Source organism: Protomyctophum bolini (assembly GCF_963924005.1).
Source record: "Protomyctophum bolini genome assembly, chromosome: 21".
Taxonomy (NCBI): Eukaryota; Metazoa; Chordata; class Actinopteri; order Myctophiformes; family Myctophidae; genus Protomyctophum; species Protomyctophum bolini.
In genome coordinates, this window is record NC_137882.1 from 19,134,673 (window position 1) to 19,159,773 (window position 25,101).

Genomic DNA, 25,101 nt, shown 5'->3' on the forward strand with positions numbered 1-25,101 from the left:
ATGCCCCCCTTCCATTTCTTTGCCAATTATAGCCTCAGCCCTCATTGTCACTTAGTGAGAACACTAGCTAATAACAGACCCTTTGACTTTTAGGATGCAGGGGAAATGGTGCGCTCCTTCGTCGGTGGATTGGAACTGATTGTTAATTTGTTGAAGTCAACAAACAAAGAGGTGCTGGCGAGTGTTTGCGCCGCCATCGCCAAAATAGCCAAAGACGGGGAGAATCTGGCAGTCATCACCGATCACGGGGTCGTCCCGATGCTAGCCAAGCTCACTAACACAGTAAGTATACCTCGCCACAGGAGACAAACAGCAAGATTTTCCTTTACGGCACCATTTTCTTGTTCACCATAGCGTAAATCTCACTAATGAGGAGAAAGCTGATAGTATGTTGCCAGGGGTCTGTGGCAGAGACGTAGTAGAGCTGAGCTGGTAGTTTCTAGACTAGAGGTTTGTCTCCAGAGGCCATTAGCTTACTGTCCCCCCCCCCCCCCCCCCCCTTTCGTCCAAACAGACCGATGACGGGCTCCGTCGCCACCTGGCCGGAGCCATCGCCTGCTGCTGCATGTGGGGCAGCAACAGGCAGTCCTTCGGGGAGGCCGGCGCCGTGGCGCCCTTGGTCCACTACCTCAGGTCCACGGACGGCTCCGTCCACCGGGCCACGGCACAGGCCCTGTTCCAGCTCTCCAAGGACCCCAGCAACTGCATCACCATGCACCAGAATGGCGTCGTCAAGGTCAGTCGCCAACAACACAACAATCATACAAACAAAGGTTCAAAGGCTCCACTGCATAGTTTTCCCTATTAAGTCATTATAAAATTATAATTTCTTGTGGTTTAGTGTTGTTTTTTATTTCTTTATAATGCCTACAGTAAATAGTTATTGCATTGAGGAAAATCCCCCCCCCCCCCCTCCCATCACCATCACCACCAGCAGCCTTGTTATAGCATGTGTGAAAGAACACTGAGTAATAAACTTGAAGCTGTGACTATTTTCAGAGCCTTTGACCGATGAGGCAGAAACAAAGTGCGTTTTATTCAGTGGCGGAAACATGACTCCACTCTCTAGCTGTCATGGGAATTCAGAAAAGCAAACAGCTCAGTGTGTGCGAAGTGCCACTTCCTCGGTAGACCCTAGATGCCATCACAGCGCGAGTCAAAGGGCTGTAGCTGGGGGAAACTGTTGCTAAGGGCCGTCCCTGGACATCAGGGCAGAATGCAGATACATTTCAGGCCAAAGGAATAGGGTCAGAGTTGTTTAGCGCTAAATAATTACAATGTTATGTTTAAGGCCTGTGATTTTTTCCCCCTCCCCTGTAAAGCTGCATCTCTTGAAGATGTCTTCGTCATTGCAATTATGCAGTTACAATTCCAAAAGCTCTGTTAGTAAAAAAAAAAAGAGAAGGAGCATTGTTTTGTAGATGCACTTCAGGCTGCGGGGCTCTTTCCACAGCCCGCTTGTTTATCCCATTTTGGGCGGGAACCCCTTTTTTTTTAACAATATATTTATTGCATTTGTTTTTTTTGACAAACAGACAATACAACAAAACAATACATAATACAGACTATACAATACAATTGCGGGAACCCCTTTTGGTGTTTTAAACATTATGTTCTAATTTAGCTATTGAAAAATAGCAGATCTACGAGCTTGTAGGTCTGCTATTTTTGAAATGTTGTGATTTTTTTTAACTCAAATCTTTGCTTCTGGGGGGTCCCTGGAACAACATATTTTCAGATGGGGGTCGGAGGCCGATTACATATAATTTTTGTGGAAATATTGAGCACCACTGATATAGAAGGTATTTCAGAAAACTGTCCGATTTTTTTTTTTTTCGACGTCAGGCCTAAATGGGTTATGTTTTGTCCCTGACAGGGACGTCGAGATTCTACGTCGAGATTACCCTGTAATTGATGTCTTGTCACAGATGATCATGTACCATAATTCAATGTTTGGGAAAAAATGACTGGCTCGTTCTCTAATTCGGTCACATCCTACGTAGAAACATTTTCACATGAGAAATCTTTCTGTAGCCACAGAGAGTTAAAATTGTTCCTTTTTTTTTTTTTTCTTCAATAACAACTGCGATATAAATTATGAAGTGGTTAGCCCGTTGCAGCCAAATATTTTTTCCCATGTTCATTTAATGGTGTACTTTAGCTTGATCTGCTGTTACAGTGTATGTGGTTCAACACTAGCCATAATTGGTAGCTGGACTGAACATTGGGTGTTCCGAAAGAGTTATGTCCAATTTGCAAAAGTCGTTAAGATGAATGTGTTTTTGTAGTTTGAGCCACGACAACAACTGGACAGGCCCTCTCTCTCATTGTGTGTGTGTGTGTGTGTGTGTGCGCGCGTGTGTGTGTGCGCGTGCACGTGCGTGCGTGACTGTGCGTGTGTGTTCTCGTGCGTGTTTCACTTGCTATCCACACTGCATACCACCCTTTTTAATCTGTCTCTCTGTTTGCCCTTATTAATGTACCAGTTCAGAGTTTCAACACCACTCCATAATGTATTTTTGGACTTTTAAAGAGCTTAATTACTAAAGAAAGGCCAAGTAACTGCACTAGCGTTTCTATTTGTTCCCTAATCTCAGACGCTTGGAAACACAAAACACAGACTGGCTCGTTGTTCAGTAGGACCGGACTGCAAAGGGATGTGTATACCTGGCTTGAGCCCCAAGGAGACATTACAGCCAGGGTTTGTCACTCTCCAATGAGGGAACCATTCAGCCTGTTCTGTAATGCTTAGCCTCGTGATATACGCATCCGTACCGCAGAGAATGTGTTAAAACAATATATCCTATGGTCGGGAATGGCCCTGAGTGGACTTCACCGAGGGCCAGCGCTGGGCCCAGATCGTACGGTGCGCCTTAATTTATTGCCCGGTGTAAAATTCTAGACTGCCTCTTGTATTATTGTGGCCATATTTCAAAAAAAGAAATCTTTCTATGCCGGTGAGAAGCTTTCAAGACTCATATTTACCCTTGTGTGCTGTAGTATGCGATTTCAAATGCTTTCTCTGGTTGTCGGAGGCTGCATAGTGTAAGTGTACAGTATACGTAAGTGTAAGTGACTTTCCTCTCCAGCGCTCTAAACGCTGTACAGCCCCTAGTCCCCCAAGACATGCAAAGGAAATTAAGCATTGAAACCAAAGTATTTCACACTGGAAAATAGATTAATGTCCCATGCTCGCCTCGTTATTTATTTATTTATTTTACTGTCCCTTTCACTGTCTCAAACTTTTGCCACAGCTACTGTATATTGCTTTCTTAAACTGTGGAATAGTCTAATAGTGTTGCAAATGCATACTACCTAAATATTGGTTTATATGTCATTACTATAGATTTATTTATGATAGTGATAATATATCATAATGCAATGTTTAATGTTATGCAATATTATGTTTACATGATTATATTACTGCAATACATCTTTGAATGTATATCGTAAAACTGGGAACGCATCTGTTATTTTAGATTTTAGCGTTTGCTATTCAATAATGGTAGATCAACAAGCTCAAGTGTCACTTCATTCCGCGCTGTGAGCTTGTGCATCTGCTATTTCTTTATTTTTTATTGTTTTTATTTCTTGAAAGTGTGAGGACTACGTTTTTAGAAGGCATTTGTAGAATTGGCCTCAAGTCTTAATTTTGTCTTTTGGTTTTGTTTGCTGGTTTCAAAAGGCATGCATAGATGCTTAACCCATTCTGAACGGGAACCCCTTTTGGTGTTTTAACTAAGCATTATGTTATACTTTAGCTATTGAAAAATAGCAGATCTATAAGCTCATAGCGCGCCACCGAGTGGCGCGCTATGAGCTTGTAGGTCTGCCATTTTTGAAAAATCGTGAAAATGCGGCACAAATCTTTGAATATATATTGCTGCCAGAACGTCGGCTGGACTTCTCAGAACAAACCTTGTTCAGGACAGGGTCTCAGCGGCAGCTTGCTTTCCCAGAGGAAGTGTGAAGAAATGTAGCATCAGAGACACATTTCTCGACGTTTGATTTGACATCTACACTTGGTATCTCACAGTTTTATACGGATGTGCTTTATTTTGTCCTGCGTACAAAATCAACACGCCCTCCACATTACACATTACATTGCTTCCAGAAGACTGGAGATTGTTTGCCGAGACCATAAATCCATGTAGACAGCTTTAGCCAGCTTTTTGTATTAAAGAACCTCTTTCATAAGAAAAGCTTTGTGAAGTAAATTGATGTAAATTACAAAATGCGGATGGTAATTATTGGCAATTTTCAACTGAAGGTATTCCAGAGCATGGCTGTTGCCAGGTCCTGGTATGTATTTTAGGCTGTGACTAATCTAAATGAGAAAAACGTTTGCACTGTTGTTGCCATGAGCCCACTTATGCCCCAGTGCGATGACTGTTTGTTTTCCCCTTTTTCTTTTTTTTTGTCTTTTTCCTGTCTTACAAGTATGCTCTGGGAGTGAAAGTGGACAGTGAAGCAGCAAGAGTGTGGGGTGTGTGGGGGGGTGGAGGGAGGTTGGGAGGGAGGGGGCAACGATTACACCGAACAAGAGCGAGGTGAATTCAAGCACAGTCAGTACATGTAAATTATCTCAGACGATTCCTCTTAGTCATGCCGTCTGTGTAGCAGGACTGGTGATGGTGAGGCTGTGGTGAGCAGATGATGCAGGCAGGACATGTGCTACCTGCTCTGTCGTTCTGACTACCGTGCATTCATTATCTATATGGCGTCAAGACCCAATCCTCTGTTCTCAACATCTGCACTGCAGGAATACCAAAGAGGCCGGGGATGCTCGAGACCTAAAACTGAAAAAGTATCACAATGAAACTTTCCACTCAAAATCATTGATTTTAATGCTCCCCATCTCCTTCCTCCTCCTCTCCCCAGGAGACACAGGGAGACCGGCTTAACAGCCTTTTGGCTCACTGGATGCTGTAGGGAATGTTGTTTACCTTGACTTCCCTCAGTAACTTCCCCTCGTCCAGCTAAACACTGCTGTCTGTTTGTGCTGTTTGCCTACACGGGGGAGCTTGAAACATGGTAACTGCAGCCCAGGGGGGGCCGGCGGGGCCATAATGGTTGTCAGACCAGGAATGGGGGTCTGTGTGCTGAAGGGAATGAATTCAAACCTAGTGCACATGGAGTAAGCAACCCAACACCGCATATTTAATCCACCGCAACACATCCATGTGCGATGGGTTGTGTGCGCACGCACGTACGTAAAACAATGTCTGCAGCTCCCCCATGCCATCAGTACTGTGCCCCTCACTCCTCTAAACCTCATGCTCACTTCTTGGAGGTCAGGACTCACTGGAGCTCTCTGAAGTGCAAAAAAACCCCAGACCAGACTTGACGATTCATTTCTCAAGCGCAGGGCAAAGTGTTCATGTTACCACGATCGGGGAATAATCTAACAAGTGGTGTATTATATTCTTTGAGGATCCCAGCTGGGAGGGAAAGAGTGCAGGAGAGGGAGAAGAAGAAGAAAAAAAACAGCACGGAGAGAGAGAGAGAGAGAGAGAGAGAGAGAGAGAGAGAGAGACACACACGCTTATCTTAGCTTAGCTGTGCGCTTCGGGAGACCTTATTTGGCGACTTCTGAATAACATGCTATGAGGTTGGCAAAAAAAGCTCCCTCTGGCAGTCCTCAGGCATCCTCTCCGTTCACAAAAGAGACTTGTCCCGGGTAGCTGCATGTTTTCTGGGGCCTGTGGATGCACTAAATTTGTTTTCAGAGGTGTTTTGGATGCTATTTAGAAAGTCGGATAAAAACCGCTGCCAAAGACATACTACACCGACACTAGGGCATTGAGAGGCACTCAGACACACACAAGACAGATCCGTGGTCTGTGCTTTCCTTTTTTCCTTCTAGGAAATTACGTGATTATAATCAAGGAAGAGCCATGATATTTTCTCAGCTTCTCGTGGGTTGCTCTGTACATTGTGTCTGTGGGCCCTGTTCGTCCGTGCTTGTATGCACGGGAAAAGAAGATGGCCAGCCTCATCTTTCATCTGTTTTCCTTTCACTATTTATCTTTGAGCAGAACATTCTGGGAATGTCTCCTCTCCCTGCTTCCCTGGCTCGGCGCAAACCACACGAAATGTGCGGAGCAGCCTCTCTGAGGTTTTGCATGTAACATGGAGTGCGGCGGGTTCACTGCTCGAACCTCGGGCCGCCCTCCGCCGTGCGTAACGGGCGTGATGACACGTGATGATAACCTGAGGAGAAAACACAAATCTGGAGTCGTGCCTCGGGCGGAGCTGACCGGCTGGGCGCGAGCCACGGCGAGCTGTTTCATATAACGCAGTTAGATAAAGGGAGTTCAAGGCGCGATAAGGGGTACGTCTATACACAGCTTATTAGTAACAAGGATCATTCCTAGAAGAGGCTGACACTTGACAGTTTGTTAGCATGATGCAGACGATGGAATCTCATCACTTCCTATCTGGCTCAACATCTGGTGTCTGTGGTCAGGGGGGGGGGGGGTCTGAGAGGGAGGGAAGGAGGCTGGGAGCGAGACAAAGGAGAGAGACTCAGAAGTCAGAACAGCATCACAGAGATCAGTATCCTTTGAAATATCTTTCAACTTGGATCAACTGAATCCAACCCGATGCAGGGAGTCAGGTGTTAAAGAGATTTGGTGAGAGAACTCATTTCCTGTAGTACAGTGGTGCAGTCTACCTACGTACTGTATTGTTTGCTGCAGGGATTCACCCATGGATTTGAAGTGGTACCGCTGGAGGCCTGGGCCTGAACAATGGACTTGTTTACATAACTACTAAACCACTTCCAACCTGGTGTCCATATTGTGGACATGTCATCATATGACAAAATAATAGATTTCTAAAATAGAAATTAAATTAAATAGCAGAACTGGAAGCTCACATTGTGATCTTGTAGATTTGCCCTTTTTTCCACACAACAATGTGTACATAGGGTACATAAGTGGCTAATTTGTGTTTAGTGCTTGCGAGCATTACATGTAGGGCCCTGATGTTGCCTTTTGTGGTTCATTATTGATGTAAATAACAAAGTATCCGAAATAACTGCGAGTGTGGCTTAGGAGAGCCACTCTCGCAAGGGGAGCACACATTGAACAAATTTACGTCTGTCCGTTGCCAGAGTGTTTGTCTTTGCATTTACTTTCATTTTCATTCAGCCCTACCACCGCCCGCAAACTTGGTGTAGTCATTTTGCACAAGATTTAAATAAAAAAAAGTCAAACAATAAATAGAATAAACAATGTCACGCTGCAGTGTACCAGAACCACTGGTTGGTTCTTTTGCTACTCTGTATAGGCTTTGAATGTATATACTGTATAATCCTGACCATATAATGAGTAACTCTTTGAAAGGAATACAAACTTTTTTTTTAATGTACAATTTTATGTAGCCCAAAAAAAATGCATCCCCAAAGCTGGAGATTTCTGGAGAGAGAAAAATCGTGTTCTGCAATAAGATCAAACGGGGTCCGTTATACAAGCCAGTAATAGTCGGAAATAATGTGACCTTTGGAGCGGTGGGGAGGCTGTCGACTGGTGTGGTTGGTGCTCAGGTTTTTTAACGTTGAGCTTGCCACGCTCGACTTTTCATCTGAACAAACTTACAGAAGCATGTGTGCTCACAGCTGTAACTCCTTTGCCGAGTGAAGCATGGTTTGGATGGTTATAATGGGACATACAGAACACAGACGCACGCACGCACGCACACACACACACACACACACACACACACACACACACACACACACACACACACACTGGGACACTGGGACACATGCCACCAGAGCTGAGGACAGTCACAATGTAGCCACTGTATATATTTGTGGCCACACTATAAAATCCTGAATTTCACAAACCATACAGGGGTCATAGCTAAATTAATGCTCAGGATATTTTTTTATAGTGCATTACAGTTTGGGATATGTGCAGCTGTGGGCTGGACACAACTGCCACCTTGCCTGCAGGCCATATGGCCAACCTTTTCAGACATGAAGTAGAGGTATGGATAACTTTGTTCCTCTCTGCCTCCATGCAGCTCCTCCTGGTCATGATGTGCTCCACAGACGAGATGCTGCAGGAAGCTTCCGCAGGCTGCGTGGCCAACATCCGACGCAGACTGGGCGCTCTCAACGGGAAGGCCCGACACGGTTAATGTCAACCAACCACAACACTCAAACACCACTTCTCTCTTATCAGTGATGCTTTGGACATTGCTGTGAAATGTTTAACACCAGCTTACGTAGGCCTATGTCTCCATTCCAGCCCACCAGCCGGAATGGAGCACAGACTCCTTCCATCCCACTACTCCACACAGTCTTTGAAGTTAAACGTTGTATGATGAGCAGTGAGGTGTATATTTATGTTCCCCTTCTGTCTCTAATCTCATGGGAAGCTTTCATTCCCCAGCTCTGTATATTAACTATCTCATTAGGAATTTATACAAACATACAGTATTGTAGGCAACACCGGAAAACGGTTCCTTTTGTTTGTTTTCCCGGGGGGAGGTTCTTGTTTTTGGGAGAACATTTTGAAGTACAATAATTGCTCGGTTCTGTCACGTTTGCACGGACGTCAGACACCCCACCGCTCTCCTCGGAGCATAGCGAAGCGGGTTCCCTGCAGTCACATTCCTTACCTAATCCACACGAGACCCTGGTATCTAAACGGGACCTACAGCTGGCCATGTTGCTCACTTCAGCACATGTACTGTGGCTTGACATTGGGTGAATATTGTATGTATGCACCGTATCGGAACAAGACAGACATACGACCTGCGATGAGTAATTTGGATAAACAGCAGGAAGCACACTGTGTTGTTGTGTGCGAGGCCAGCATTTTCCAGTAAAAATGAGTGTCTATGCAGCTGCAGACATTCTCATTAATGTTGAATTCATGAAATAAACGAGCAAGATATTGTTGATAGCAACCCGGGAATACAATAACTTAGAGAGGGTAGAGGGAGTCATTATAAGAACATATTTTCTAATGCTTCTCATTATTTTTGTCAGTAAAAAGGAAAAACATTGGAGCTGTTTGTGGCCAAGGGGACCATCTCTGCACAAAACGTCTACAACACCAGCCATAAAACAATCCATCATGGAAGGAATATAAGACTTTTCTGAACATAAACATAAACGATGTCGTTGTAGGAGGTTTTTCCTACACAGTCCATGCCAGTTTCATAGTAGTTTTGTATGTTTACAGAGTATTATGTACATTTCCAGACATCACTGAACCATGAGTGCATTGAGGCATATTTGGCTAGTGGTGGTGGATAAAGTATTCAACCCCAGTACTGAAAGTATAGATATTCCTGGTCAAATACTGTATGCTCTGTCAAATTTGTAGTTGAGTTAAAGTACTGGAGTACTTTAAAATAATCAAGTATTAAAATACATGTATTAAATAGTACAAATATATATATATATATACTGTACTGTATATATAGTGAAAATTGAAGCTCTACCACCTCAGAACCTGCTGTGATGCAACACGTTGCGATCTTGTAAATCTGCTATTTTCATTATATTCCGCAGTTCCGTTTGTACACTTTCTCAGCGTTAAAATAACGCTGACGAGTTTACAGTGAGGTCCTATATAAAAATCCTATAAACTGGGGGGCCGTGACCTAATCCATATCAAATCAGGGATCCTTGAAATTTAAGACGTCTTTCGCTCTTAATGTCCTTGTTAAGTCAAGAAGATGCCTCACTGGGCTCCACTATTACTGTGCAGTTTGCATTAAAACGCCACCACCACCTCTCCCTCGGTACATTGTCTGTCTGATCCCACTATCCTGGTCTTAATTAACCTCAATGTTCAGTACTCGGCCACGGAGGCTGCCGCAAAAAGAAAAAAGTTGTGGGACTTTCATCACTAATATCAGCCATGTGCTGATGCAGAAAATTAGCAAAACACCAAAAATATGCACTCGAAAATCTTCATCACTCTTTGATGTTGTAAACACTACCAGCTGCTGCTGAAAGGTCAGCGGCGGAGCACAGGTTGGAGGAGCGAGGATGAGTGAACTCTTAACTTGATGACTCTGAAGAAGCGACTCCCTCCAGGAGAGGTCCAACTGGGAGCTGATGGCTGAAGCGAGGCAGCCTCTCCAAAATCGCTGGAAGCAAATGAAGCTGCAGTGATTAATGGCTCTTTAATGCCATGCAACAAGCTTTTACGGGTTCCAAAACGGGCTGCACGTCAAAACGGATTTGAAGGAACGATTCAAACGAAAAGCATTCGTAACAAAAACGTGCAAAAAACAGCCCTTATCATGGTTATATCATGGTCATGAGTAATCACTGTGTCCCTTCCATCCATTCATTCTTTCTCCAGCATCTTTCTCTTTTCCAACTTGCTTCTTTTTTGTGTGTGTGGCGATTCCGAGGTCGCTGCCCTGGAAGGATATGCATAACTAAAGTTGTTAAACAAATGTTGCATGTTTTCTACTGTGGTGGCAGAATTTATGAGATATGCAACTCCACTCCATGTTTTAGCCGTCGGCAGGGAAGGCCAGAGGCACCGTCTAGGAGTGCAAGATGCTTGGCATTATCCTCTGAGCTTAAAAAGCCAGAGATATATATTCTTCCTTTCCATGATGGCTTCTCGGTTCAGGATCAGCCTTGATTTACAATCCCTCTTCGTGTTGTTGTCGTAAAGAAATACTGCTTTGATTCACTTTCTGAACCCTGGTCAGTCAGTGTTGTGAAAGGCACAGGGGGAGGCTGAGCGGAAGTAGTCCATTGGTTTGGGGAGCCTGGCCCTCTGGCCCATTGGTCGTAAAGCCACAGTTGAGTGTATTAGCCGAGCCACAATCCCTCTGAGAAAGGAAACTGCCACTTTCTTTGGCTTCGACGGCTGAAACAGGGACATTATTCACGGGAAATTAGAGGTTGCGTTTGTATGCCTCAGCAGAGGCAGCAATTACGTCCGGCTCGGGCCTTTCTAGTCGCCATCGGAGATCCTGTGCTTCTCATGGATTCACGACGGAAATAAGGGAGGGATATCCCTGATGTTGGTACTGTTTTGATGGAGCGTTCGGGTCCTGACATCTGCCACACCCCTGCATTTGAACTCACTGTGCTCATCACCATTGGCCTGACCTTCAGGATCCCACAGTCCAGACATCAGTGGATTCTCAAAGAACACGACCACGCTCAAAGACGTCACACAAGACTTAAATGTGTGGAAACATATCAACAGTTGTGCGTGTGCATGTGTGTGCGTGTGCGTCTGCGTGTGTGTGTGTGTGTGTGTGTGTTTCTTTTAATGGCCGGGCAGCGCTTTAGAAAATGGACATTGTGATACCAGCTCAACTGTGTAAAAATGGCCTTCTTTTGATGTTTTTTTTTTAAAATGTCCCACATCTCCCCTAATGCTCTGCAGCAATATTTAATAAAATAGTCTAATGAACTGTAAAAGTTCCTTCCAGATATTAGAAGTGGCTTTCTGTCCCCCTCCAGAGTCTGAAGCATATTTTTTTAATATAAAATCACAAACGGTTGCACAGCAGAAGTAGTGGCAGCGTGGTTTGCTTGTGATGCGGCCATTAAAAACATGCACGTACACAAGGGCTCCACAGAGCTCCATCTAAACTCCAAGCAGAGAGAGCTGAGGCCAGTATAGCCGAGGGCCAGCGGGTGAACACGGCTTCTGTTCTCGACCTGTAAATTGGGTCTCGTGTCATTACAGCCTCCACACACCGCCAGGCCTGTGTTGTGTGGTGCGCTGTCCCACTGTTTGCACAGCGCTTTGCTTCACCCGGTGACGTGACCTCACAGCTCAGTGCTCCTTTAAAGGTTAAGGTGCCGTCTTGTAATCCGCTTGTGTTACTCAGTGGTTTTTGGAGGATTTTTTTAAAAGACTTTCATTGCCCTAATTAATCCTGACGTTCCCATCCATAAAGTGTAAATAACAAGCTGGCATGACAATAAATAAACAGAGAAATGAGTGGGCAAATACCGCAATGTCTGGGTCGGGTTTCAGGGCCGCAAGAGTAACGTCTCCATAAAGGCCTCAACAATATTAATAATGCCTACATTGCTCATGACAGCTGTGGCTTTTGCTCACGTATATTACTTACAGGGCTTTACCAGGCTTCTTGAGTAGAAAACGTACCTGTAGCAGTGTGGAACAAATGGTAGCCAAACTCTCGGAAAATTGTCATACGGGCCAAAACCTTGCAGTGGAATGGCTCTCGGCTGTAACCTGTGTTGTATTTTATATGCCAAAATTCTTCTTTTTATCCTGATCAGAACACTGAACTTTTGTAGCATTAAGTATGACTAGAACATCCTGATCCCAAACAACAAACTGGCGAATGTGATCCATGTGGACTTGGTCCTTTTTATTCACTATATTAGGGTAAACCAATTGTGTTGTGTCTGCAAAAGATGCTTTAAGTGCTCTACAACCTTGCTCGCCTCTTTAATGCAGTCCATTTCACTACAGCTGTGAGTGAGGGACTGCTGATAGCCGACGGCATACGGTACACATCCAGGCTATAAGGCCAATGTCAAGGAATAGACAGAGACAAAAAATGCTGAGCTCCTCACACACCATGCAGGCAGTGATGAATTGGCACATGCATCCAGCTGCACAGCTGTGAACCATAAGGCCCCGTCAGAGTTCCCCATACTGGGTTGTAATGTGAACCAACCTGAGAGCTCCTTGTGGCGTCCAACCAAAAACCGTTATTCTCCTTAAGTTTTCATTAGAGTCTTTTCATCAAGATATCATGACTCTGGACCTGCGTGGGAGAAGCACGACCGAGGGGAAATTGCACGAAATCAACAAATCACCAGCAAGATATTGGAGAACATCAAATTTTAAGACTAACTGATTGCACACGGTGCGCATCCGTGTCGTACCTTGCCACAGACTGGATTTAGCAGGAGAATGAGAAGAATATTATGTAAAAGCGGGTCAATTTTCCACTCTGGCATGCTGTGACGTCGCCTGCCTATCACGGTGTGTTCTCTCTGACCTCTCAACTTTCATCATTTGTTTTTCTCCCGCTGTGGATCTGACATTAATAAATGTCCTTTTCCCCCTGTGCAATGCATCAGCCCCTGCTCCAGTCCAGCCCGACACTGCCTGTCAGCCTCCCAAATACACTCTGTACTTCAGAGCTCCTCAGCTGTCTCCTAAAGAAAATACCTGGCGACTCAACAACGAAAGATAGCACCATCAGAATTATAGAGGTGATGACATACGGATAACTGAAACATTTTGCTGAATTTTTCACACTGGCATTACAAATGACCGAATCAAACGCGCCTCTGTTGTTATTCTTGCATGAGCGAGTGGTCTTGGCGAGGTCTGTTTGCACAAAAAGTGCACTTTGTCTGACTTAATCCGACTTGGATCCAGGGTGAACCAAAATTTAACATCCAGAAAGCATGTTAGTTGACAGCTGTATCCATCAAGCCCATTGCACACTGGATACTGAGCTGTCTGCTCCTCCCTGTAAAGGAGTAGCTAAGGAGTAGCCTATGTGCCTATTTAATAGACATTTGTATATTCTTGGAAGGCCATGTTTAGAGAGACAACACAGGACAGGAGGGTTAAAAGAGCAATGCTGCTCCCAGATACAATTATTCTGCACTGTAATTTTGAGGCGTAAACGTTGCAGCTTCTGATGGCATTGGGTTTACATCTTGATTGCTTTAATTGGGTGTGGACAGGCAGTGCACATTCATGCTTTTCTGATTAGTGTCCCAAATGTTTAAAACCGTTCTCAAAAACACTAATTGGGTCATTTTAAACAACCTTGAGAGCTTACTTTTTGGCTACCATCAGTCACATTTTCCACAAGGCTGGCAAATTATTGGAACAAATAGGTCTTGTGGCTTTACAAGTGGCCCCCGCCATGTAACTCCAACTTGGTTTACATGGAGAAATTGATTCCAACTCTGGTGTGAAAATGTCAAATTAAATGAGGGCCAGATTAGGGTTGTAGAGCCTGGGGTTTAAAAAATCATTTGGCTTGTAATGGCATAAGGTGTTGACGTAACGCTGATTTCACATAATGGCCACCTTTCTAGCCAAATACTTTCTAATGCACCCTGAATGATGGATGTTTTGAGTATATCCTCGGGCAGAAAATGGCATGTTCCCTGCTGATCACAGTGTCAATTGCATGTCTGCTTTTCACGTTCACAAGTCCAAATCTTACATCTGCAAACATGCAATCTGCTCCCTCAAGCCCTCCCTCCGCCCTGCTCTGCTGCAAGCAGTGTTTCATTTCTAACAAATAAACAGTTAATTGTCTGATAAAGCAGATGCCGTTCCTGCGAAAGGCTTGGAGCTAAATAGGTCTAGTCCTTCCAGGAGCAAACAAACGTAACGAATGCGAAGGATATAAAACCTTAATGACAAACACCCCTCTGTCGGAACAGGCCAAACCCACAAATTAACTCTCCTGGAAGCAGTGCGCGAGGAGAGTGAGCGATGGATGAACCAGCCAGTTCACGTCACAAGATCTACAAGCTCACAACGTCTCATAACGCAAGTTTGTGAGCTTGTAGATCTGCTACTGATGTGCTATCTTTTGTGTTTGCAAAATTGCAGGGTTCTTCAGTGTTTTTCAGGGCAAGGACCCCTTAGCGGAGAGAGAGAGAGAGTAAGCAGGTATACCTTATTGTCTAACTTTTTCAGATTTCATATACAGTAGCTCCATAGACTTGTTTTGATGTTGGATTCATGTTAATGTGTATTTTCAGACAGTTAACATTTTAAACCCTCAATATTTGGTGAACTTGACCGTTGGCTGTGTACTTGATCTGTTCTTTTCCCATCCATCCATCCATCTTCAACCGCTTATCCGTAGTCTGGTCGCCAGAGTGCTCCAGACTTCCCTCTCCAGAGCAACATTAGTGACTTCCTCCTGGGGGATCCTGAGACGTTCCAAGGCCAGTGAGTCGATGTATTTCCTCCAACTGCGCCTTGGTCTGCCCGGGGTCTCCTCCCAGTGGGACGTGCGTCGAGGACCTCCCTAGGGAGATGCCGAGAGGCATCCTAACCAGATGCCCGAACCACCTAAACTGGCTCCTTTCCAGATGAAGGTTCTACTCCGAGTCTCTCTCGTGTGACTGAACTTCTCACCCTATCCTTAAGGGAGATGCCAGCCACACGTTGAAGAAAACTAATTTACGCCGCTTGTATTCGCGACCTAGTGACCCACACTTCATGACCATAGGTGATATAGGAACGAAGACTGCTCGGTAGACAGAGTGCTTTGCCTTCTGGCTCAACTCTCTTTTCGTCACAACAGCGTGGTACAGCAACTGTTCTTTTCCCCTCCACACAAAATAACATGCGTCACAGTGCGAGGCGTTGTGATCTCGTAGATCTGCTATTTTTGGCTTAAGTTTCCCATCACACAAAGATTTGTTGGCCCCCTTGTAGTTACTCTGAGGACCCCTTAGGGGTCCCGGATCCCCTAGATAATTAAAATGTGAAATTATCTTTACATTGTATGAGCTTGTGTGCTTGTGTGTTGCACATAACTGAGGTTCCCATCACTGCAATGTAGATAGCAGTATCGCTGCACAGGCAGTCATGATATTAGTGAGGTTGTGATGTTAATATAATGTAGCCTATATGTAAAAAATGAATCAGTGTTATATAAATGCTACAAACTGTTGTGCTGTGGTGGTACAGCAAACAAAGAAATTACATTCCAATCCAGTCAGTCCAATCCAAAGAAAATTTATATTTATTTTTTAAATATTAAGATGAAACGGAGCTGTCTGGAGGCTGTCACCAACTCACCATCATGTGTAGTTTGTACCAGCCGCTCCAACATCACCATATTACCACACCGGTCAGAAAGCCTCTGTGATTAATGGCGTGCTTCGACTCGTTGAAACACTTAGTACAGCCGTGACATCCAGAGACCGTCTGTGATGGAGATATGGAAGCGAGTGAGTGAGAACAGAGGCTTGAGGCGAGGTAATTGGTAGATTAAGATAAAAGAGATGCTATTGATGGACTCCTGTGAATTTCCATTCTCCAGGGAAGGGCCTTGGCAAATGTTTAGGTAAGAGTTAACAGGGGTCACAGCAGGTAACATTAAGTTCAATTCGGAGGAAAAGGCAAACTTATATATCGGTTATAACTTGAGCAAATAAACTTGGCCCGACCTTAATTAAAGTGATTACATGAACTGACTCATTCATAATGTGTTTGCACAAGCTGTTAGTAGAAGGTACTTCCCCCGTTAAATGAAAATAAACACAAATAAACAATAATTATACAGGTCTCTACCCCTTCATAGGTCTTGCTGCTCATGTCCTTTCGAATCACTACCTCAGATAAACCCCAAAAGAACATAGCTGGGGACCTCTGGGTTGCTGGCTCATGGGACTCATTACAGTCAATGAGAGGGTTCATCAGAAGTAAGCTGTGGTGGCATTCAAGTGGCATTTTATTAATGTCACCTCTGTTTATTGTGCAAACGATTATGAAGAACTCATGCTCTCTACAGGAGTGCTGGTTCTCAACACTTTTTTATTGTTTTTATTCAAGGAAAGTGTACAAAAATGGAACCAAATGTACCCATTACAGACCACATTGCAAATTAGGATCACAATGTAAACAATCTCCTATAGTGCTTTTTGTGTTATTCTTTTAGCATCATTATACTATTGTATGCAAGCTATAAAAAAGTAGGCTATTTTGTATTGATATTTTAAAATCACTGAAGAGAAAATTAAATTTGCAGTTTGAATAGATAGAGAATGCACAGAAAGATAGGCAAAAGTTGGCTTTGTTGAAACAAAGCTCATTGTGAATAATACCGACGGTTGAAAAAGGGCTGCATGCCACCTGTACGCGTATATTGTCTGGACGTTAACGCATAACTCATGCGGATCCTCATGGTTTGCGAGAGGAGCTGTCAGAACTGGTCTTGTATCGCCGCTTATTGCTCAAGAACTAACCCCCCTTCCCTCCAAGAGTAATAGAATCCACAATAAGTTGAGCCGAGCAGCACTAAACTGCCTCAGGTCCAATGCTGGACAGATGGAAGTTGTCCAGACCGGGAGGATTCTCATTCTACCTATACGCTGCAGCCAGAGTCGGGGAAGGAACGCGCATTAAACATTAACTTTATGTTCGCAAGCTCGGGCCCCGTGCAAGGAAACATGAGAAGGGTGAGATATTCAGAGTCCCGGGTCCGGCTGAATAAAGAGGAGAGGCGAGCGTGGTGCGTGTTGGTTTGAGCTGAGGATCTCCGAACGGGAGCATGTGAGCAGGGAATGAGGAATACTGTAGCTACACAGCAGAGAGAGACGCACGACTGGAGGGGCGCGCAACAGGTAGGAGTCTGAGAACAGGAATACAATATACAAATCGCCGTTACTTTTGTGTCGATGTTAAAAAAACTTGTTCCAACGGAGGCGTCCGATTATCCGGTTATTATTGAATATTATATCCAGTATAACATTGTTAATTTGTTCCGTAACGATGAAACTTCAGTAGGCTATAGGCTACCTATATCACAATGCTCGTACATAAATATATCCCGTGATTGGAGTTAAACTCATGATGCAGGCTTAGGCTTATATATGTAAATTAAGGAGGAAAAAGCAGAGTTGTGCCGTGCATGGTAGCTCGGTAGTAACGGGTTGTTCTGAAAACATACTGTTGAGCAACCAAAATAAACTTGCTGGGATGAGACAGAGATGTGTGTTTACGGTTTACGCTGGATATTTCAACCTGTGATGGAATGCGTCGCAGCTCCTCATTCAGACAATGTCATCATTCCGCACATGCAGTAGCCGATGGACCATGCAGTATCTTGCATTTTTACGCTTTACCGCAATAATTCCAAACAGTGCACGGTGTTTATTCTTACATGCAGTATTTGTCTCAATTGTCTGTGCCTTTGAATTGTCAGTATTGTATACTCATTGAGCGATTTAATAAATACATTAATGTTACTCGAGTAGGCTAAGGCACTCGTTTTCTGTAGAGTTCTCCGGTTACCATATAAATGAGCTGTGCAATTGGTCCACTCTGCAGCGCTCTGTCAAGTGTGTTTATAATCTTATAATCAATAAAGACTGTAGGCTATAGTTGTTTAGGCTATTAAAAATAACGCATCCTTATTCCACTTCCACAGGACAGACACACCGTGGCAGCTTGAATGAGCGCGCTGTGAGTGAGTGACCGTCCTTTTTTTACGCAGCAGCTAGAAGAGAACACGAACTAAGGAATATCTATCTGTCCAAAGATGAATACAATTGTGTTCAACAAGTTAAGCAGCCAGGTCCTGTTCGAGGAGAAGGCGAAGGAAGTCGAGAGGAGCAGCAGAAATTATCTAGAAGTAATCGACGGGCAACATCCAGACCTGCTCTCCAGCAACCATCAAGTCATCAAAGACAACGCAGCCATCAGACACAGACGGCAAGGGTATGTGGATAATTAATCAATTTACACACTGTCTGTGTCAGAATTAGAACAGCGTGTAGTGAAGTCAATTTAAAACGCGTCATCAGACACATAAGGATATGTCCTTCTAATATGTGGATTGTGGACGATTCCATTTAAAACGTGCACCGTGCAAGCTCAGTGTGGGGCAGGGTATGTGTGTGTGTCACCTTGCACCTGACCTGACAAAAGCCACAATACAACTTGTACTCTGATTGTGCTGTGCTGCGTACAGGCTAGACCCAAATTTGAATAATTCAATATCCACCTGAAATGCCTATAGCTAATATTCAGGAATGACTTTCTCCATGAAACTGACTAAAATGATTATCAGTGATTTAGTAACCTGTGCGTAATGCCCTTTACGCACAAGCATGCAATCTACAGTAACCGCAACGTTATCCACTTGTTTTGAATTCCGATGGCGTTAATTAGCAACATGGTTTCCTGTTCCAAAATTAAAGTATACGGAAATAAGTGATAAGGTAAATTAAGGTTATCAAAGCCGAGACTTGGAGTGTAAATCTTTCTTGCTGCGCAATCTTATTTACTACTAAATAATTACATTAAGTTGTAACTTGTAAAGCTCCCCAGCCATCCTCATGTGCGTGTTGTCCACGGTTCATCTAGGAATTAATAAGTGGGTCATCTGACTTTGTTGCTTTTTGAAGGTCGACTCCATCTGTTTCCAATAGGGACTCAATTTGCCCCCGAGCTATATGTGTGGTCTAGTCAGTCATATAGACTCTCTATGTTATTCTTTATTCAGAGAAGGCTGTAGAAAAAGGCATGTTATGGCGTTACTTATTTGCGTATTTATTTTAGACTGTATACAGACCGTAGTCTACAGTAGTGCCTTTGCTCGGATGTGCAACAACATCGAATCAAACGGGATCCTGTGAAACGTAAGTCCACTTATGCAAACATAGGCTAACTCGGCTTGGAACGATTGAACTTGGTGTGTGTGTGTGTGTGTGTGTGCGCGCGCGCCGCGGTGATACCGGTGGCCGTAAGGTGCCACCTCGGGGGGAGTATCGGTGCTAATGAAGATTATTAAATTTAGAAGGGCGTGCGTGCGGTAGGCTGGCTGACTGTGAATGTGCGTGTTGCCAGGAGTCAGACGAACACGGGAGTCAAAATGTTCTTTAGGATGTTCATGCAGATCTAGATTACAAGGAAAATATTTGTAGAACACGAACCTCAGGCAGGCTTGAGGTTAGGAGAAAATATGTGACATCTGCAGCAGGAGCCTTTTTGGGTTTAGATAGACTGAGAGAGTCAGCGCGGAGCATTACTGACATCTACAGGTTCACCAACTGGAGGCAGCAGGTGAAACTAAATAATAATAATAATATTATTATTAATAATAATATAGGCTAATAATCATAAATAATATTATTGACTATGTTAACTTTATAGAAGACTTTATGTTGGAAGTTTGTCTTTTTTAAGGCAAACGTAGAAGTGTTTTGCATCAGAATCCAAAAACTCAGCTCAAAATTGAATCTTTTATAGCTTGATAACACCAATGATGAATTGAAAATGGTGGGCCCTATTGTAAACAAGTGTAATGCTTTATGGTGTCACTGTTAACAGTGAGTGGCACTGTTAACAGTTTTTGTATTGAGTTGTACTTGAAATGTACTGTAATTCTGCAAACTGTTAATAAATCAATCAATATCAAGAGGTATACACAAAAACAATTTCATAGCACTCTTGAGTGCTGTGCTGCATAATAGACCTACATTTAGAAGAACACAATACCCGGCTGAAAGGCATTGCTAAAATTCAGTAATTACTTTCCTCATGAAACCGACTAAAATTATTTGAGTGATTTGAAGAGCAGCTTAGCTCGGTGATTTTCACCATGCCCTTGTATTGTGTCTTTTTGTGATCAAGTACATTGTTCTTGAGAGATTTGTGGGCTTGTTTTTTTTTGTTTGTTTTTGCGATTCAACCAAAAAAATAATTTAACCAAGAAGAAAGAAAATTGCCCCTAAACATAAATGTTTTGTTTGTCTGTTTCCATCGGGACGTGTTTCTGGTTTGTGGGACACATTGCGAAGAAAAGATGACAAGCGACCATCTATTTCGCCACACACACACACACACACACACACACACACACACACACACACACACACACACACACACACACACACACAGTCTTTCAACTTAATTATAGCGTTTTTGGTGAGAAAATTGTATGGTGTAAGAATGTTAATTTAACGTACTGTATCATGACCCTGGCTTGACGGGTGAATTCTGAAAACATCCCACTTCACTTTGGTTCTGTACAACTTGGTTATGTTGAAAGTAGGCTACTTCATTAAATGACCTGATCTTATCAGCCTTTAAATATAACTTAAATATGTCATTTCTTTATACAATGTTTAGCAGACTTTGATTGAAATATTTATTTGGCAAGCAGATCATAGCCTCTGCAGTGGTGCTAACAATTGTGGTCGCAAGATTTATAGAAAAAAAAAATAGCCTACACAAAAAGGTTGACATTATAAAAGGCTGATTAGTTTGTAGCTGTGCTTATCTCAGACTTCAATTGAGCAACAGCAGAGCTGGCGGAGAGTTGTAAGCACATTACAACATGTTATAGGTGCATACACCGTGTAATAAAGGCATTACATTTTATGTTTCATGAATGACCTGATTCTATTCGTTATGTCTATCTGGCAGGGAATATGTCAAAAAGCAACACTTTCCAGCCTCCCCTTAGTTGCTTTGAAGTGAATATGAATTTCATTTGACATTTACCCAATGAAATGAACTGGGTTTTAGTGTTTGTTTTGCCTGAAACACCTGTTCCTCTGTTCCAGGGGTCGTCCAAACAGTGGGAAAGTGCGACACAAGCGCCAGGCACTGCAGGACATGGCGCGGCCGTTGAAACAGTGGTTGTACAAGCACAGAGACAACCCGTACCCCACCAAGACAGAGAAGATACTGCTGGCCCTCGGCTCCCAAATGACCCTGGTCCAGGTAATGCCCACAGTTTTACTTGCTCGTGTTGTGATTTGTAGACTGTCAGCGACGTGTGACTCCATCATGTAACATTATCAAAGAATAAATCAGGCTTCTGTCTTCAGCCATGATCTGTTGTGACACTGATCTGTTGTTGCACCACTCAGTTCACACGGGTGTGATTTTTCTTTAGACCTGACTTATGTCATCTTTAATTGTTTGTACATTTCTCAAGTCTGAGAAGTTGAGGCATTGTATTTAGATAATTATTTACAGCTTGTTGTAATTTTTAAGTATTCATAAAATAGAGTAGTGTAGTGTGTGTCGTATATGTTTAATGTTTAATTATTAGACATTAAAGCATTTTGGACAATATATTTCTTATACAAGCACAAGAGCAAAATATGACCTGATTAAGCAAGTGACATTCACAGCTACAGAAAGTGTGTGTGTACTGTGTGAGTGTGAGCGCGAGCACGCGCGCATATCTATGTTCTGCCTGGCACATGCTGCTGCATACAAACAGTATCATCTGGCTGACGAGGTCAGTGATATGGCCAAGATGGCTCTGGCTGCTATTTCAGGCCACTGCGCCTATAATCTGCTTCTCATTTTGGTCCTAATGAAGCCGTTTGTTTTGGTGAGGGTGAGCACAGTGTGGAGGAATGCTTTACACTAGACACCGGGATGCTGTCCTGTGTGTGTGTGTGTGTGTGTGTGTGTGTGTGTGTGTGTGTGTGCGTGTGTGTGTGTGTGCGCACGCACACGCGCACGCACACACACACACACACGCACACACGCTGCATGCTTAAATTCAGACATCACCACCAATTAATCAGCATAATACCAGCAAAGACCAGTGTCGAAGGTCATGCTCAGTGGACGGTTTAGTTCAAACGGAGCTGGGACGATGCAAGACAGGCACCCCGTCTTCCGTCACATTTTCCCCAACAAATGGGAAGTGCTTGATCATGTGCGCTAACAGGTATGCGCCATGCCCGCTTCACCCTCGCTAAACACCACCACCGCCAGGCCACGCTGTAACGCCCCTGGCCTGTCTGCCAGACATGCAGAACAGACTGGTTTGGCCCGCCAAGTCATCTTTTTTGATATCTGCGGGCGTCATTCGAGCAAGTGTGCCATTATTCCTCTCTCTCTCCCCCTCTTACAGTCTCCCTCAGTCACATTGACTGCCATCTTTCCTCCTGCCCTCCCTCATTAGCAGCACGCGCTGTCCCGGCTCGGCCTCTGCTCCCATCCAAGCCACATGCATTAGTGGGGGAACGGCCCCAGCCATGCAGCTGTGTGCCCCCGGCCTGGGGACAAAGGGGACGTGGGACTGTCTTGTTTCTTAATGAGAAACACAATATTGAAATGAGAGCATGGGACGGACGGACGGGGGAAAGAATTAAGTACTCTAGCATGAGTGTCCCGTCTCGTCTCTTAACCCTTAACCCCCCCCCCCCCACCCCCCCTTCTTCCTTCATAAGCTGCTTGAAGTCTATTGAGCATGAAAAGTTATTCTAGTATAACATCTAATGGTGTCCCTTCCCCAGCTCAAATGTCCTTTTTATTGCCTCTTGAAGACAGCGCGCGGAAAAAACTGTATTATTGGAGGGAGGCTCTCCGTGTCCAGAATAAGCACGGAAGGGGACACACGTCTCGGTCGGAACATTAGTTAATGAAACGCTGCATTCGCCGGGCCATCCAGCCGGGCTGGTTTGCGGGGTGTTAAATGTTTCTGAATGTCTTTGTTGCAGACTGGGTCAATGCTATCTCTGTCTGTCTCTTCCCCCCCACCCACCACTCTTTATTTTTCTCCCTCTGTTGTGTATGAGTGTCTTTCTCTCTGTCTGTCTTCCTATCTGCCTCGCAGTTTCCCCCTCTCTCCCTCTGTGTGTGTGTGTGTGTGTGTGTGTGTGTGTGAGAGTGTCTCTCTGTCTCTCTCTCTCTGCCTGTCTCCCCATCCTCTCTCTTTCTCCCTCTCTCTCTACAGTAGGAACCATTTCCACAAAATACGTCTGGGATTGTTTTTATAGCATTGGCATTCAGGGAGTTGGGTACAGTATTATGCGTCTCTGTAATGTGACCCTCTCTGTCTCTGTCTCTTGGTTGGGACCAGACATCTTTGTTTTGTCATGGGACGTACTGTAGAGGTGTTTGGAATCAAAACAGTAACAGCTGACCGTATTTGCTATGTGTTCTCTTCCCCGCCTCTCTCCCTCTGTCTCTATCTCACTCTCTCGCTCTATTTCTATCTATTTGAACTCTCGCTCTATTTCTGTCTATCTCTCTCTCTCTTTCTGTCTATCTCTATATATATCTCTACTATTCCCGTCTATTTCTGTCTATATCTCTTTCTGTCTATCTCGGCTTCTGTCTATCGTTTCACTCTCTTGCTTCACTTCTATTTCTCTCTCTCTCTTTTTCACTCTGTTTCTATCTCTTTCTCTCTATTTCTATATCTTTCTCTCTCTTTCTATTTCTCCCTCTCTGTCCCTCACTCGCACTCTCAGGTCTCCAACTGGTTCGCCAATGCACGGCGGCGGTTGAAGAACACAGTGAGGCAGCCTGACCTGAGCTGGGCGCTGAGGATCAAGCTGTACAACAAATACGTGCAGGGCAACGCAGAGAGGCTGAGCATCAGCAGCGACGACAGCTGCTCAGACGGTACGGCTCAGCATCATGGCATATGATATGAATGTAATTACTTGATGATTTGATTGGCTGAGAAAAGTAAATATTGAAGATAAAAGTGAGGGCAGAAAATTGAAGACGGAAAAGTGAGGACGCAAATTGTGATTGGCCAGAATGAGATGATGATGTATGAAGTAAATACCGGTATCCCTTTTTTTCATGTCCTACTTTTTAAGAGCGTAAACAAAGCTTTTAAGAAGTAGTGAAAATAGCAGATTTACACGTGCACAATGTGACACATTTTGTGCTTATAAATCCGCTATATTGGGTCCCCAGGCTGTGGCATGTAAAGCATGCATTTAAATTAGAAATGAACAATTAGCCTATTAGGTTACCAGGGGAATTCGTTAAACAGTTAATTATAGTTGCATAGCCTTAAGGTCCTTGCAGACTGCTGCATTTTTTTCAGATTTTCTTTTCTGCGTTTTTCGCAGGCCCATGCAGCAGTCTGCATGGACCTTTACTGTTTTCTCCTTCTCTTACAGTGGTTGATTGGCAGCATTTGGCGTAGATCCGGGTTGACGATTCACAGTGGAAAGCCAAATGTCAAATCCAAATTCCCGTCTCCCATAGCCTCCCTTCTTGCCTTGTTCCCATCTTTTCACCGTTTGGCCTCAGCTCTCGTTAATGTTAAAGTTTAACAAGCATGCAGTTCTTGTCCCTTTTATATCCATATATGGAGATCGCTGATTTGTTTGCTCCTGATGCATTACTGACACATTGATGTCAGCGGCCCTGTCCAGAGCCCGGGCAGAGGCCTTTTGTGGCGGTTCTGGACAACCGTGGGTCCGACCGACTCACCACCGGGCATTGCACTCCCTGTGGGGATGTGGAACGCGTGTGTCGAATTTGAAGTCGGTGGGGCAAACGGTTCTCGAATTACGTGCATTACAGCCGTACACACTTAGAGACGTACGGAGACATGGTGCATTTATACTGTAGATTGCCCATGCATGCCTTTATGTCAAAGTAATGATGAGAATGGCTTCGCTGT

At 44.1% G+C, this 25,101-nt stretch overlaps 1 protein-coding gene across 1 annotated transcript in view; it reads left to right on the top strand.

The window, feature by feature from the left end:
* Nucleotides 1-25,101, top strand: part of odad2 (outer dynein arm docking complex subunit 2) — a gene marked incomplete at its 5' end in the record, with an annotated part of 82,510 nt that overhangs the window by 38,377 nt on the left and 19,032 nt on the right. Inside the window, 8 exons of the mRNA XM_080793777.1 lie at nucleotides 94-282; nucleotides 515-736; nucleotides 8,032-8,143; nucleotides 13,067-13,096; nucleotides 14,399-14,443; nucleotides 18,218-18,416; nucleotides 21,269-21,428; nucleotides 23,927-24,080. Coding sequence (XP_080649903.1) covers nucleotides 94-282; nucleotides 515-736; nucleotides 8,032-8,143; nucleotides 13,067-13,096; nucleotides 14,399-14,443; nucleotides 18,218-18,416; nucleotides 21,269-21,428; nucleotides 23,927-24,080 — 1,111 coding nt within the window. The remainder of the gene's footprint in view (nucleotides 1-93; nucleotides 283-514; nucleotides 737-8,031; nucleotides 8,144-13,066; nucleotides 13,097-14,398; nucleotides 14,444-18,217; nucleotides 18,417-21,268; nucleotides 21,429-23,926; nucleotides 24,081-25,101) is intronic.